The sequence below is a fragment of the Rhinoraja longicauda genome, chromosome 5 (genome assembly GCF_053455715.1).
Source record: "Rhinoraja longicauda isolate Sanriku21f chromosome 5, sRhiLon1.1, whole genome shotgun sequence".
NCBI classification, from domain to species: Eukaryota; Metazoa; Chordata; class Chondrichthyes; order Rajiformes; family Arhynchobatidae; genus Rhinoraja; species Rhinoraja longicauda.
In genome coordinates, this window is record NC_135957.1 from 46,257,897 (window position 1) to 46,275,001 (window position 17,105).

The 17,105-nt window shown below is 41.9% G+C and overlaps 1 protein-coding gene across 1 annotated transcript in view; it reads right to left on the reverse strand.

The window, feature by feature from the left end:
• pinx1 (PIN2 (TERF1) interacting telomerase inhibitor 1) overlaps positions 1-17,105 on the reverse strand; it is a 61,316-nt gene that overhangs the window by 24,073 nt on the left and 20,138 nt on the right. Inside the window, exons 5-6 of the mRNA XM_078399442.1 lie at positions 7,105-7,197; positions 1,714-1,814 (exon numbers count right to left, since the gene is read on the reverse strand). Coding sequence (XP_078255568.1) covers positions 1,714-1,814; positions 7,105-7,197 — 194 coding nt within the window. The remainder of the gene's footprint in view (positions 1-1,713; positions 1,815-7,104; positions 7,198-17,105) is intronic.

Here is a 17,105-nt window from a genome sequence, read left to right on the forward strand (position 1 = left end):
AAAATGTCATATGGTTCAGAGCGATAAGATGCACTGGACATCACAGGCGAACAGTTTGAATTAAATGAACTCAGTGCACCTAAATCTGAGAAGTGAAGCCATTCCCAGACTTGATCCTGTTTCAGGAACATATTGTTCAGCTGTAAAGCTTATGACTGGTCTTTGCCAAGCTCCTGTCTATCCTATATTATTATCTCCAGCAATAAGGCTACATCAGGAAACACAGCTGTAACAGGAAGGAAATGGCGTCTGAAGTAAACGGGAAAAAACCTATGGTCTTCAGGATGTTCAGTTTGATAGAAAGCAATGGAAGCTGTACTTGGTATTTTCTCGTTTTACACAAACATGCGAGCCACAAGAAAGTTAAAAAAAACATGGAAATATACACAGATCCAGGCGTTATGCATCTCAGGAGGTGCAACTGTAATTTCACTTCAGTATTTTCAAACATTATCAACTTTCAGAAAATTGTAGGTTTCCAGAATCTGTGTTAGTTTACAAAACATATTTAAAAGTCAAAGGTCCCATTTGTCTTTAACACAAATGAAAATAAGGTTGCTTAGATGAGCACCTGTCATGAATATTGACTATCCAGGCCCAAAAGGCTTAATGCTGACCTTAGTTTTCTAACACAGCAGCAGAAGCTGACCTAGGTTCAAGATTCTTATCATTATTTCAGATAAGCCTCTGGCAAGTACACTTTTTCCATCATCATCATAACATTATCAAGAGGAACATTGGGAAACAACGGGTTTCCCAATGTCCTTAAGAGCAAGACTCCATGGACTGATTTAAAAAAAATCCACCTCTACATTAACCCTAAAAGGATTGTGGTGTTAGTATAAGAAAAATAAGGTTCACATTGACATAATCAAGGCACTTGGCTTGCTCAATGTAATCATTACATTCAGGTGTTATCCACTCGTAGAAAAACATTATAAATGTTAGAAGGCAGTGAGGATGGATTAAGATTTGTGGAGAAAAGTCGCAGAATGCATTCCTCAGCTTCTGTAATCGGCAGACGACTTATTCGTCTGCAACTCATTGGTAAGTTTTTTCTCTTATTGTACCTGTGTTTTGGAAATCTTTTGTAAATTATAACCTCTGGAGAAATTACTTCTCAGAATTAAACGTGCTTCATTTAAAACGTGCTTAGGACTCTAGAAGAGATACATTCAATATCATAACACACCAAAATGACTTCTATATGATCAGCTATTCTTCAAGGGGGAAGTAACCCATTGAATCAAACTGCAGTGCAGAGATACTGGTCATTTAGCCAAGCCAATCTGCACAAGTATTTTTCCTTTATATAAAGCATCTGGTCACACACTTTTTTGCTTCCCATACATTTTAATATTATGCGCTCAAACAATCATGTTCTCTAATAGAATTCAGAGAAAATGCTTTAATATATTTGTAACAGAATTCTGCATCTTAACTATGTTCAATGATAAATAATTTATCTTCCAAGTTTCTTTTTAACTATTCTTTTTACTCATTATAATCTTCACTCCCTCTCTTACAACCAATTGCATACCATAACTGATTTTACCCCACAATATGCATTTTAAGCCAGGAATGAACTCTTGGTATCTCATGTGACTGCAACTTATTTTTCAAAAAAAAGTGATGGAAAATGGAAATAAACAATTCTACCATTTTATATTTTAGTAAAATGGTAGAATCAATAAATATACATAAATTCCTTACCTCTATCTCTTTTTCATCATCATTGGATACTTTAACTTGTTTGATACGTTTTCCAAACACACAGGCAAGATCAGTCGCACTTCGAGAAGAGAGGTCCTTTGCTATCATTCCATTGCAAACAAAAGTGGTAATTAGAAATTATACAAAAATTGTTCAAACTCAATTGAATTAACTAGACATCCACCAAATCAAAAAGGCCAAAATCACCTTATTTGACCACAATCATAGATTAATATAATATGTGGGTTGCACCTGGCAGCAACATTTCGAGCTGCAAAAATAATCATTTCTACAAATTAAACATTTGGAAGTGTCCTGATCCAGGTTCTCTATGCAAAACATCATCTATCCTTTTGCATGCACAGATGTTGCCTAACCCTTCAAATTCTTCCTGCAGTTTGTTTGTTTGTTAATGGTCAAGAGATATTTGTATCGTGGCAAAGGTGTACTACAAATCCAAAGATTTACAACTTAAGGAGCTCATCGAGACATCAAAAAAGGATGAAATAAGCAACAACGCAAAAAAAAAGTTACAATTGTATTGTTGACCTTCCAATACTATTACACATGATGGTCACCTAAAATGTTTTTCTCAACCTATGTGAAACAAAAGAAGCCCAATGGTGTCTTGGGAAATTTAACAAAACCTAACATTCCCTTTTGTTCCCAGACCAAAGCTGGGAAGCTGCTTTAACCTCAAACAATGTACAAAACGTAGGGACTTGAACACAAAGGAATAAATTGAATCCTTTGAGCATTTTCTACAAAGGTTCAAAATGGGTTTGGAATTCACACTTCCTAAGATTTAATCGTCCACTGGAAGTATTATCTTTATAGGAAACACTGTCACATGGGAGTAAGCAGCTCAGTGTTTTTGAAATAGCATTGTTTCACCATAGATCGATCCTTGCCACTAATACACTGCAATTACATACAGCCTATGTGGTGGCGAGGATTAAAAGCTGTAACATTTTGCAAAGAGGCAACAACATCATTGGCTGAATTTTGCCCTCTGAAAAATATATTTGCATTATTTGCTTAGGACATGAGCAACATGGATTACGCCACATTTAATGTCAATTCTTGTTTTGAGGAGGTGATGCTAACCTTCTCTTTCAGTTAATATAATTCAAAGGCATTAAGAGTCAAATAATTATCATAGAAAATACAAATTTCCTTCCCAACAGATTAGTGAACCAGCTATTTTAGTTAAAAACAAAAATGCATGTTCTAATCTCTTTTTCCTTGCTGCCAATTCACAAATAGATTTCTTAATATACAAGTCATAACTTGGTAGAGTGAAACATGAACTCATGACTGAAGAAGGGTATTTACCTGAAATGTCACCCATTCCTTCTCTCCAGAGATGCTGCCTGTCCCGCTGAGTTACTACAGCTTTTTGTGTCTATCTTCAGTTTAAACCAACATCTACAGTTCCTTCTTACACGCCTTCAGGGTTTTAGTTCAACATAAGAACTATCCTGAACTCTTCATATGTAATATGTATCAAACAGAACTAGGAGTCGCTGTTAGTAATTTATCCATAATTCTTATCATGTAGGACTGTCAAGAAGGATTGAATTGAAAAATATTTTAAAACCATTATGAATCAATTAAAAAAAACTAATTAAAAAAGGATATATGCCACTCTAGTGATTTCCTCAATGATAAGGAAAGAAACAAAGATAGCTAAGACTGAAGGTTGACGCAGCGGTAGAGTTGCTGTCTTACAGCGCCAGAGACTCGGGTTCAATCCTGAATACGAGTGCTTGTCTGTACAGAGTTTGTACATTCTCCCCTTGACCTGCGTGGGTTTTCTCCAGGATCTCCGGTTTCCTCCTACACTCCAAAGACGTACAGGTTTGTAGGCTAAACGGTTTGGTATAATTCTAAATGTCTCTGGTATGTGTAGGATAGTGCGCAGGGATCGCTGGTTCTGAATGGCCTGTTTCCGCGCTGTATCTCTAAAATAAACATGACAATAAAACTAAGCAATTGCTTCCTTCCAATCAGGATGCACTTCCAAAATCATCTTTTGACAAAACAGAGAGATAAAAAGCATAGCCAATTTGAACAGTCTAATGCAGACATGTCCAAAGTCCGGCCCGGGGGCCAATCGTAGCCCGAAGTCAGATTTTATACGGCCCGCAGCTTCCGTCTTAAAATTCATTATTTATGGCCTGCCAGCACTGTCTAACAGAATGAAGGTAGGGAGAGGGGAGGGGAGAGGGCAACTACACCTCCCGGCGGTCAGCGCTGCCCGACCCCCCCCCCCCCCCCCCGCCCCGAGCGGGAGAGGCGACGACGACTACATTTCCCGGCGGCGGGGTTGAGGGCATGCGGGGTGGGGGGGACGGGAGAGCAGCAGCAGAGCTCTCGCCACCCCGCACGCACATTGGCAGGCGCTCCCGTCAGTCGGGCGGGTGCCGCATCCCCCCCAAACGGGAGAGGCGACGGCGACTACACCTCCCGGCGGTCAGCGCTGCCCGGCCTGAGGAATGTCAGACTCGAGGTGGAGGGGGGGGGGGGGTGGGGGGAGCGCATTAGTTAAAGGTCCGGGGGGGTTAACAGACAACATCTAATTTCCCATGATAAGTTACCTAATGCATTTCCATTGGCCCTTGGGTATTTTCACATTATCAAATCTGGCCCTCTTTGAAAAAAGTTTGGACACCACTGGTCAAATGAGACAGCCCTTTCAAATTATAGAACAATGGGGGCTGGTAAACTAAACTGATTTCACCCATGACCACAATTCAAAAGACTTGAAACTAAAAATGAATTGTGGTCTTCATTCAGACCAATTGTAAAAATGCACAATGGGCACCATAAGCTTTAATTAGAGCTAGCATTGGACCCATTAAAGAAATGCCTACACACTCTAATAACACGATCAAGAGTAACTTGCAGAACAATGAGATTGAACAGGCTGCAGCAATGTTTTCGTCTTAATCCAACTGGTGTAAAACTGAGGGAAACTAATGACACATCAATCTACCTATAATTTCCTAACAAACCATAGACAACCTCTAGCTTAAAGTTAATATTTCTTAACATTGTTGAGGAGATTCCCTTGAGGGGAAATTGGAAATATGGATCCCCATCGGCACATCAGTGCTATGGAGCTTTGACTTATTAGTTGGATTGAATGAATTATTTGATTTTCCTCGTTGAGATTACAGCTAAGCACAAAATAGCAACCCAGACCACAGATAGTGTCAAATGATTTATCTCTCTCAAAAGTGGAGTAGCAGTTTCTTTTGAGAATATATCACTGTTCTCATGTCAAACTATGTATTTATGAAATACACTGTGTGGATACACATGTCTATCTTCTTTCTGCAAATTAAACAAACTAAAAACGATCAAGAAAAATTAATTGTTTGAGAAAACATATCTTTAGCAGAAGTGCTTGCAGTGCTCTATATTTCCAGGGAAAACTCCACAAGACTACAACTCATCTTAATAGGGCAATTTACGTACAATTTGTGTGTTTAAGAAAGTGTAAGAAAATAACTGCAGATGCTGGTACAAATCGAAGGTATTTATTCACAAAATGCTGGAGTAACTCAGCAGGCCAGGCAGCATCTCAGGAGAGAAGGAATGGGTGACGTTTCGGGTCGAGACCCTTCTTCAGACTGATGTCAGGGGGGGCGGGATAAAGGAAGGATATGGGTGGAGACAGGAAGTTAGAGAGAGAGGAAATTAGAGGCAGAACGCAGAAAGGGGAGGGGATGGGAAGATGTGGCCAGTAGTGGGGTCCCTTTGTAGGTGACGGAAATGTTGGAGGATTATTTGTTGGATACGCTGGCTGATGGGGTGGAAGGTGAGAACGAGGGGGATTCTGTCCTTGTTATGAATGGGGGGAGGGGGAGCAAGAGCAGAGCTGCGTGATGTAGAAGAGACCCTAGTGAGAGCCTCATCTATAATGGAAGAGGAGAAGCCCCGTTTCCTGAAGAATGAGGACATCTCTGATGCCCTAGTGTGAAACACCTCATCCCGGGCGCAGATGCGGCGTAGACGGAGGAATTGGGAGTAGGGGATAGACTTTTTGCAGGAGACAGGGTGGGAAGAAGTGTAGTCCAGATAGCTGTGCGAGTCAGTGGGTTTATAGTAGATGTCAATCACTAGTCTGTCTCCTGTGATGGAGATGGTGAGGTCCAGAAACGGGAGGGAGATTTCGGAGATAGTCCAAGTATATTTAAGGGCAGGATGGAAATTGGAAGTGAAGTGTATGAAGTCAGTGAGTTCTGCATGGGTACAAGACGTAGCACCAATGCAGTCGTCGATGTTGCGGAGGTAGAGTTCGAGGATGGGGCCAGTGTACGTCCGGAACAGGGATTGTTCGACCTACCCGACAAAGAGGCAGGCATAGCTAGGGCCCATAGCTACGCCTCTGGTTTGGAGGAAGTGGGAGGAGTCAAAGGAGAAGTTGTTAAGGGTAAGAACTAGCTCTGCTAGGCGGAGGAGAGTGTTAGTAGATGGGGATTGGCTGGTTCTACGGTCGAGGAAGAAACGGAGGGCTTCAAGACCATCCTTGTGGGGGATGGAAGTGTGGAGTGACTGGACATCCATGGTGAAGATGAGGGAGTGGGGGCCTTGAAACCGGAAGTTATCGAGGAAATGGAGAGCATGTGAGGTGTCTTTAACGTAGGTGGGGAGGGATTTGACCAGGGGGGATAGGATGGAGTCGAGGTAGGTGGAAATAAGTTCGGTGGGACATGAGCAGACAGAAACAATGGGTCTGCCGGGACAGTTCTGTTTATGGATTTTAGGTAGGAGGTAAAATCAGGCTGTGCGGGGCTGGGGAACGATAAGTTTGGAGGCATTAGAGGGTAGATCACCGGAAATGGTGAGGTCCGTGATGGTGCTGATGATTAAGGTCTGGTGTTTATCGGTGGGGTCATGGTCCAAGGATAAGTAGGAAGAGGTGTCTGACAGTTGTCGTCTGGCCTCGGTCCGGTAGAGGTCAGCTCGCCAGACTACCACAGCACCTCCCTTGTCAGCGGGTTTGATGACTAAGTCAGGGTTGTTGCAGAGTGAGTGGAGGGCTGCACGTTCAGGAGGGGAGAGGTTAGAGTTAGTCAGGGGAGTGGAGAATTTGAGGTGATTAATGTCACACTGGCAGTTGGAGATGAAAAGTTCTGCTGCTGCAAGCAAGGTATTTTATAGTACCTGTACCTCACTACAATCGTGCACATGACAATAAATTTGAACTTGTTACTTCTTTGAAATCACAGGTGATGCTCCAAGATACATGTAAAATACCCATCGGCTAGAAAATTATTTAATTAGATTTCAAAGTTTAAATAGCAAATGTTGAAAATTAAGTATTAATAGGATAATTAATAGGAATAACAGGATACCGCATACAAAGTGCTACACTCTCACCTTTGGTGTATTTCTGATAGTGGACTCGTTTCTTGGATGACTTTGATTTCTCTTCAAGGCTGAATAATGCCTTATCCCCAGTTATTGTTGATTCTGTGAAAACAGAAGCGCATAACGTTTAGTTTGGAATTAGACCATCGCTGGATTTAATTGAAACAAAAACTGTTGTAATATAAAGCGAAAGCTCATAGATTTCTAATTTTGAAATTTATAAATTGTGAATAGATTTTGAAAATTTATACCATTATTTGTGGTAGGAAAATTACTGGGGAGGATTCTGAGGGATAAAATATACAGATGCATTTGGAAAGACAGAGGTTGATTAGGAACACCATGTAGTTTTGTGTGTAGAAGATAGTCTCACAAATTAATTGAGTTTTTTTTAACTAAGAAGGTTGATGAGGACAGGGCAGTTGATGTAGTCTATATAGACTTCAGCTAGGCCTTTGAAAAAGGTCCACATGGTAAGCTGCTCTGGAAGGATAGTTTGCATGGGGATTCAGGGAGAGACAGCTAACCAAATACAGAATTGGCTTCATGGCAAGAAGCAGAAGGTATCATGGACGGGTTTTTTTTGGACTGGAGATGAGACAGTGAAGATGGTTATCAAGAATTACAGCAGGATCTTGGTCAGTTGGACAAGTGGGCCATGGAATTGCTAATGGAATTTAATTCATGCAAGTGCGATGTGTTGCATTTTGAGAAGTCAAACCAGGACAAGATCCTTGCTGTGAATGGCAAGGACCTGGAGAATGGTGTAGAGCAGAGTGATTGGGAACTACTAGAACATCATTCCCTGAAACTGGCACCGCAGGTAGAAAGGGTGGTAAAGGTGGCTTTTGGTAGATTGGCCTTCATCAGTCAGGGTACTGAGTATTGAAGTTGGTCTATTACATTACAGTGTACAAGACATTGATGTATTTGAAGTATTGCATTCACTTTTGGTTACCTTACAAAAGAAGGATGTCACCAAGCTGGAAAGAGTGCAGAGAAGATTTACGAGGATGTTCCCAGGACTCAAGGGCCAGAACTATAGGGTATATTGAGCAGCCTAGGACTTTATTCCTTGGGAGTGCATGAAGCTGAGGGGTACAGAGAGGTACATAAACTAAACTAGATATGGGGAATGTATGTTGTCTTTTTCCCAGGGGACAGGAGTCAAGTTGGGCTGAAGGGTGTGTTCCTGCTATATGACTCCGACTCTATCCAGCCTTGTTATTGGATTGACTCAGTGATTGGGATGGGTACTGGTGACCCAATATTTTAATCGTCCTTAAGACACAATATGCTGAAGTAACTCAGTGGTTCAGGCAACGTTTCTGGAGAATAAGAATAGGTGCATTTCGGTTTGGGAGCCTTCTTCCTTGTTCTCCAGAGATGCTGCCTGACCCACTGAGTTACTCAGGTACTTTTGTAAATCAGCAACTGCAGTTCCCTGTTTCTATTTCTTAATCAAGTTCTTGATCAATCACTAAATAAATCAATTTTGTAACAATATACCACTTTCTGAAAAGTTCAGAAGATGTAATTAATATTAATTTTGCTTCCACTCTGTAATCAATCTTTAGCTGCAAGTACATCATTTTGTAATCACAAATAATGTTCTAGAAGACTGGAAAGTGCCTCATATTGTACCATTATATGCACATACTTGGCCAATAAACTTATTCATTCATTCATTATTTCAGAAGGGCAGCGAGGACGAGGCAGGGAACTGCCAACCTGCATATCTTTAGGAAGTGGGAAGAAGCCTACATGGTTATGGGGAGAATGTTCAAACTTCATTTGGACAGAACTTGGACATGTGAGACTGGCTCGACTAACTATGCCACTTTGTCACCCTGACCGACCTTTGATGAGAAACACCATAAATGGTATGAATCTGTTGTCTTTCATAGCAACAAAATCTTTGTAGAATTAAAGGCATTACCCTTGCCAGTAAAATTTAAGGCATTGCTCTTGCCAGCACAGTAGCGATTAGCATAATTATGATTTTATGATGAAATTAGTGGCTTACTTCAAGCAGATTACATTTGATCCCATAAACAAGGAAGCACATCATGCCTACATTAATTATTGAAAAATCAGTCTATTTGTCCACTATGCAAAATATTTATAGCACCAGTACCAATCTATTTCGTAACTTTAGAAAATCCCCAGTGATTTAGAAATGTATTTTGAAGTCCTCCCACAATAGTGAATAATGAAGTATTGATTTTCTACACAGTACCAATTTTAATAAACTGCCCACATGCCAGATAATCAGTAAAGATAATGTGAAAGCCACCTTTCAACAGTTTGCAAATGTTTTCCACTGGCTGTGGTTAGAAAAGTAATTGGTGTAATGCCCAAGTATTATGGGAGTATCCACTTTAGTTGATGTCACACCACTTGTCAGAACATGATGTAGCTAAGTTCAGTCCAGAGAAATAATGTCACATTGACCCAAAATGCATCATGAATTAGCCTAGACTGAAAGGGGGAGTAAAAGCCATATGCAAAGGGGAGGTTGCAATTCAAACATCAGATGATAGATATGATCACATACTGGCTATTCAATACATTATAAACTCCATTGACAATATAACAGGTATAACAGGTATAACAGAGCTTTATTTGTCGTTCGGTACCGAAGTACCGAACGAAACTACATAGCAGTCATAGAAAAAAAAAAAAAAAAAGAAAAAAAAAAAGAACACAAGACACATAACCCCAACACAAACGTCCATCACAGTGACTCCAAACACCCCCTCACTGTGATGGAGGCAACAAAACTTCCACTCTCTTCCCCACGCCCACGGACAGACAGCTCGTCCTCGACCGACCCGCACAGTCCCCGCACCGGGCGCTGAAACGTCTCGCGGCCGAACCGGGCGATGAAAGGCCCGCGACCAAGCCTTGCGCAGCTAAGTCCCGTGGTCGAGCCGCACCGGGCGATGTAAAGTCCCGTGGTCGAGCCGCACCAGCGATGAAAAGCCCCGCAGCCGAGCCGCACCAGCGATGTTAAGCCCCGCGGCCGAGCCGCACCGGGCGATGTTAAGCCCCGCAGCCGAGCTGCACCAGCGGTGAAAAGTCCTGCAGCCGAGCTGCACCGGGCGATGTTAAGCCCCGCAGCCGAGCTGCACCGGGCACTGTTAAGTCCAGCGGCCAAGCCGCACCGGGATGTAAAGTCCAGCGGCCAAGCCGCACCGGGATGTAAAGTCCAGCGGCCAAGCCGCACCGGGATGTAAAGTCCAGCGGCCGAGCCGCAGCGGGCGATGTTAGGCCCCGCAGCCGAGCCGCACCCCGCGCCGTGAGGAAGAGAAAAGTTCCCCCCCCCCACCCCACACCCACCCACCCACACCACCACCCACACCACCACCCCCTCCCACACATACACAACCAAAAAAATATATATAAAAACCATCCCAACACCGACACACAACAAAAAAAGGGAAAAAAAAAACCGGACAGACTGCTAGTCAGCCGCTGCCGTTAGGCGCCGCCACCCTATCATTTCACAAATTATGCCATGTACTACCAACTTCACTGACCAGCATCTCACAAAAAGTGCACAATATCAAATAAACAATTATTTCCTCAAATCTATTCCATTCAAAAGAAATTATTGTGTTGTCCAGAACATGAAATCAGCAGGAAGCAATTCAGTTTTCTCAATTTTCACTTTCCCATGCGAATATCATAGATTTCCTCAGAACATTGCATTTCAGTTACTTTGGAACTGTGCTCGAAGCCTTATCCACATGGCAGTAAAGGCTACAGGTTTCGAAGTTGCCATTGGAATAACCTTGATACGTATTTTTTTCCTGCAATTTGTAGATGGCACACACAGCAGCCACAATGTATCAGATGAGGGATTTAGGGTGGTCAACGAGGCACTAATTGGACAGCTTTGCATGGCTGATATAGAACTTCTTTGGCAATGTCAGAGCTGGAATTGTCAAAGCAAGTGGAGAATATTCCACCACACCATTGACTTATACATTATAAATGTTAAAATGGATTTAAGGTGTAGAGGATACCTAGATCCTGTCTTGCTCTTCCAGCCTCATTATTTATGTGACTGGTCCTGTTGATTTCTGGTTAATGGTTACTCTTGGATATTGATGCTGAGGAACTTGGTAACGATAATTCCATTGAATGTCAAGGGCAGGTCATAAGACACTTTTTTGATGGAGATGATCACTTTGGTATACCAGGACACCTTGATGTCAAACGCAATCATAAGGTCGAGCACAGTTGGTTTCATCTTTCCTGTGGAATCCAGCTTTTTGGTCCATGTTTTGGGCCAGGCTGTGATGATATCTGGATTAATGACAGAGTACAATAAACCCTCATTTTAACAGACCCCTTTATAACAGATTTCGGTTATAATGGATGGACCTGCCAATGCCCCCCCTGGCTCGCATCACGTCTTATCCGCTTACATTCCTGCCTTTCAAAATGCACCAGCGAGCTCTTCACCCATCGTACGATCTGGTTGAACGTGGCCATTGGTGCAGCTCACGTTGTAGCCCCTGGGGACAGCGCTTTATTCAGGACTCGGCCACCAACAAGACATGATCTGTCACCTTGGGGCTCGCACCCCATTCACCAGCTGCCGCTTCTTCGTTTGCTTTGTCTACTTCACTGGTTCCTCACCTCCGTCTTTTCCTCCTCCTGTCGCTCTGTCCACCCAGCCTCTCCCCCTCCACCACCGCCTCCTCCTTCCTTCCTGGAGTTGCCAACATACTCCTCCTTGAAAGATATTGGCGACTGCAAAGGAGAAGGCGGCTGGGAAGTTGACAAAGCGACGGGCAAGAGAGGAAGCTCCACAGTGACCGAGTCTATCCTGACGATGGCGGCGGCCTGAAGAAAGAGCTGTGCCCAGAGGTTACAACGTAAGCCGCAACAGATGCTTCAACTGGTGAAGAAGGGTTTGCTGGTGCACAAAGGCGGCATCAGTGCCTAGTTTGAAGGTGAAACGGCACAAAGTGCTGGAGTAACACAGAAGACTGAATCAGTCGAAGAAGGGTCCTGACATCACCTATTCATGTTCTCCAGCAATGGTGCTGACGCACTCAGTTACTCTAGAACTTTGTGTCCTTTTGTGTATTAACCATCATCTGCTGTTCTTTATTTCAATTACATACAATGATAATACTTTACTTGGTTATAGCAGACAATGGCAATAATGGACTTCATTTCCCCTCGCCTATGGTCTGTTATAACGAAGGTTTACTGTATTTCCAATATTTACTCGGATCATCTGCTTTTCTTTAGTTTGCAAATCTTTGGAGATGTCGCAATCTACTTTATCCCCCAAACCTCAGCTAATTCAACTCCAAAATGAGGTACGAAAGCCTGTTTTTAAAACCACCTAAAATCTTCAATAATCTCTTTTATTCATCAGAAAGTCCTGTATATAAAGGTCTAACATTCTTTTCACATCATGCTAGAAACTAACAATATTTAATTCTTTGCACTCTGTTTTCAGTGTTAGTTTATATAACAAATAATATGGTTTCAGTGTGACTAATGAACCTTCAACAGGGGGAGCAACAGCAGTCTATTTAGCCCTTTCACTCTTTTCAACTGCTGACCCATGATTAACTCCATATTTTCTGCTATTTCTTTGTTAACATCAACTACCCCACCCCTCCCCATTCTTCCCTGTGACTCATATGGACTCACACCCATTTCACCCCTCCTCCTCCACCTACATTCCTTCTTCTGGCTTCACAATTAGCAACTATCCTTATTTCACACTGTCTTTTCATCGCTAGCCTTTATCCAACCAGCAACTTCCCCCACACCTGTATCTAGCGGTCACTGGCCAGGCTTTGTCCTGCCCCTCCTATCTCCCAGCTCTCTTCATCCCACCCCACCACAATCAGTCTGAGGAAGGGTCCCAAGCCAAAACATCACCTCTCCATGCTCTCCAGATATGCTGCCTGACCCACTGAGTTACTCCAGCACTTTGTCTATTTTGTAAATTAGCAACTGCAGTTCTTTATTTCTACTACAACTTCTACTATCCCTGATTATTTCAGTTTGAAGAGCCTTCTGAGGATACATACGCCATCTTTACGAAGATGTTGCCATGACTAGAGAGTCTGAGCTAATAGAGAGAGGTTGATTAGGCTAGCTTTCTATTCCTTGGAGCGCAGGTGGATGAGGGGTGATCTTATAGAGGTGTATAAAATCATGAGAGGAATAGATCGGGTATATGCACAGAATCTCTTGCCCAGAGTAAGGGAATCGAGGATCAGAGGACATAGGTTCAAGGTGAAGGGGAAAAGATTTAATAGGAATCTGAGGGGTAATCTTTTCCACACAAAGGGTGATGGGTGTATGGAACAAGCTGCCAGAGGAGGTAGTTGAGGCTGAGACTATCCCAACATTTAAGAAACAGTTAGACAGGTTTATGGATAGGACAGGTTTGGAGGAATATGGGCCAAGCCCAGGCAGGTGGGACTAGTGTAGCTGGGACATATTGCCTAGTGTGTGCAAGTTGGGCCGAAGGGCCTGTTTCCACACGGTATCACTCTATGACTCTATCTGACAAAAGACTGCTTGCAATGTTTGTGTCACTGGAAAACTTGTATAAGTGACCTACTTTCCTATCATCCATATTCAGCCCAACATTAATCCTTATGGGACATATCTAATCAAGTCCTGCAAATCTGGGTGGCTAACCAATCTTCCACTCAAAGATAGACACAAAAAGCTGGAGTAATTCAGCGGGACAGACAGCATCTCTGGAGAGAAGGAATGGGTGACGTTTCGGGTCGAGACCATTCTTCCACTCTCTATTTCTAGTTGCTCTACCACCTTTCCGACTAGCCAAAAAATTGCCTTCAATTCCATGAATTTCAACTGTTTCAATGAAGTTTCTGAAGGGTATATAACTAAAAGCTTTCGGGAAATCCACATTAGTAACAATTTGATATCACTCGAGTGAAATCTTTCCGAAATTCAACCAGATTCGTCTGACATGGGCTAACATTTCCAATCTATGTTGGCTTTCCTCAATTAGTTGAAATGTTAAAGATTCATCATTACTTAGTCTTTAATGATTTTCCATTTTTTTCAAAAACAAACAACAATAATTCAACAGTGCCTAGTTTTCCTCGATCATCTTTCTGTAAGAGAAATTATAGAAATTACAAATTACCATTTATTTATAGAAATTACAAGTTACTATTCTCAAACTGGATTAACCCACAGGTGTTTGGCTCAGGACAGCAGGAACCAACAGCTCCCTTCACAACAAGATGGTGATGAGTAAGACTGTCGAACCTGGGCAGTCTGTCAAAAGATGGAGCAGCTGCTACCAGTCCCTAGTAGAGGCTCACGCTCACCATGCTGGTCAGGTGAGCCTCACACCTCAACACTGAGCACAAATCATTCCTGCCTGTCGACAGCAGCCCTCTCAGACAGGCTCTACATGTAGCCTCGATGGTTTGCTGCATGCCAGATCATGCTATGATGAGATTATTTCAGTGTTGTGCGACCACCAACAGAGAGCAGAGGTTCACAAGATTCCCACTAAGGCAACGTGCAGTCCTGACAGATGTCTTTTTTTGAAATTAAAGATGGGGTTGAGAATACATACCCGGGATTGCTCAGACTCCAGGATCAAGAGTGCCATAACAAATCAATGCTCTACAGATCAGAGCTAAGTGCGGTACCAGTGCACACACCATCTAACAAATTGAATCTCTATAACCTCGTATGAAATTCATATTGACCACATCTGTATTTGTTCAATTGTTGTTGCTGCAACAAGATTGAGCAATTGCTACTGATCTGATAATACATACTAAATAATGGTATAAAGAGTTGAGCATGAAATTTTCTTCATCGAACAGATAGATGGAAGAGGAAAAATGTTGGAATAATTTTGTTTAGTATATGAAACACTAAACTCTAAAATTTGGACCATTTAGAGGAATTAAAGTTCTCCTTAATGTGGAATAATAGTTTTTTGCATCATTTTATTTGAAGAATGTGTACAATTTGTTCAACTTTCATCATATACAATTTTTTCTCCAGAAGCAAGATGTATTAAAATTACCACGGTAGCATTGCGATATATTAACCTTTAGGAGAGCAGGCAGTGAGGAAACAAAACTCATTTTTGGAGAATAATATTTTTGGTAAGTACCTTAATGAAGGCAAAGTACCTTAATGAAGGCAAAGAAATCCAAATTAAAACACGCTAAAAATATATCTAATTCAAGTTTGCACAGCAGGATGAAATACAGCAACAAAGAGTGTACAAATGGCATCCAATTGCACCCAGAAGTAAAGTTTCAATACAAGGACTGTATGCACCAACGTTTCTCTCACAATCCTGCATTCTCCTTACTCAAACTTTTAATCGTTGAAAGCATTAAAATTTAGACAACAGTACCCTCTAGTGACAAATACCATATTCCAACATGGTTGTCACAACCACATACATTTATCTGAAGAAAAAGTAATCAAAGCTTTGTGCTTTCTTTTCACCAATTTTAGTTTTAGAGATACCACGTGGTAACAGGCCCTTTGGCCCAGCCTATCCGTACCAACCAACAATCACCCCACATGCTAACTCTATTCTACAAACTAGGAACAATTTACAGAAGCCAATTAACCTACAAACATGCATGTCTTTGAAATGTGGGAGGAATCCGGAGAATACCCACACAGTCACTGGAGAATGTACAAACTCCATACAGAGAGCACCAGCAGTCAGGATTGAACCCGGGTCTCTGGCATTGTAAGTGTGCCACAGTGCCGCCCATTGTGTGAACATTAAATTATTTCACATCACCATGAAATGGCCTTCCGAAATTGTACTATGCTGAAGCAGAAAAGATATCCTGGTTGAAAAATAGTGTCCAGAGTATTTGTCCTCCAATAAAAGAATACGAATGGAAGGTAGAAGGACTGTATCAATGCTGAATACAAGGACACGAGAATTATAACATATATCACAACAAATTCCAACAATTTCATCATAAAAGATGATTTCTCTGCAAGATTACAAATCAACTGCTTTTCTGTAAAACTGTATTCATTAACTATCTGATGTACCATTACAGATATAATTCAAGGTGAAATTGTACACAATTGCAGAACAGTTGAAGCAGAAAAGACAAGATACCTGACTAAATATATATTCCATGGAAGTAAACATTTAAATACAATATAACAAAGTAGCAATATCATTTATAAAGTAAACTGAATTATAATTTTATCAGAATATTGTAGGTGAGTTATCGGAATTCATTAGCACAAATTCTGTAATTAACTACACACACTTGCAGGTGTTATTATTAACTGATCAACAAACTATGTTGTTAATTCTTTTTCTATTCATTCACAGGAATATGGCTTGATTGGCAAGACCAGCATTTACTACAATTTCTTGTATCCAGCGCATCAAAGGTAGTGGTGGCCCTAATCGTCAACCATCATGAATTATTCTTTATGGCAGATGAATTAAATTGGACAAACCACTTTGTTTCAAATATAACGTTCATTTGGCGTGAAATCAGAGTCTCACACAGCATCAAACAAAACAACCATAAAGAGTAGGAAGTCAATGAAATTATTCATTTTTGCAGGCGAATAGAAACTGAAGTACATTGTACAACGTAGCTTTGGAAAGGGAAGATCAAAGGAGCCAGAATAATTAGGATTAGCACTGAGGAGGAGCCAGCGCTGCCGTCGCAGCTGCGGCTTGCCTGCAGTCCGTCTGTCTTTTGTGTTTTTTGTTGTTTTTGTCTGAATTGTAGTTTTAATATGAAGTAGTGTTGTATGTTATGTTTTGGGGGGGGGGGGGGGGGTGGGAGGGAACGGGAACTGTAAAATTCTCTCTCCAGAACGGAGACGCGACCTTTGTTCTGTGTCGTGTCTCCGTTCCTGCTGCGGCCTACCACCGGCCATTCACCTGGGACCACCTGGGGCTCTGGTTCGCAGAGCCCACGGCCCGGACTCACCACCTGCGGCGCTGGCTGCCTGTGAATGCT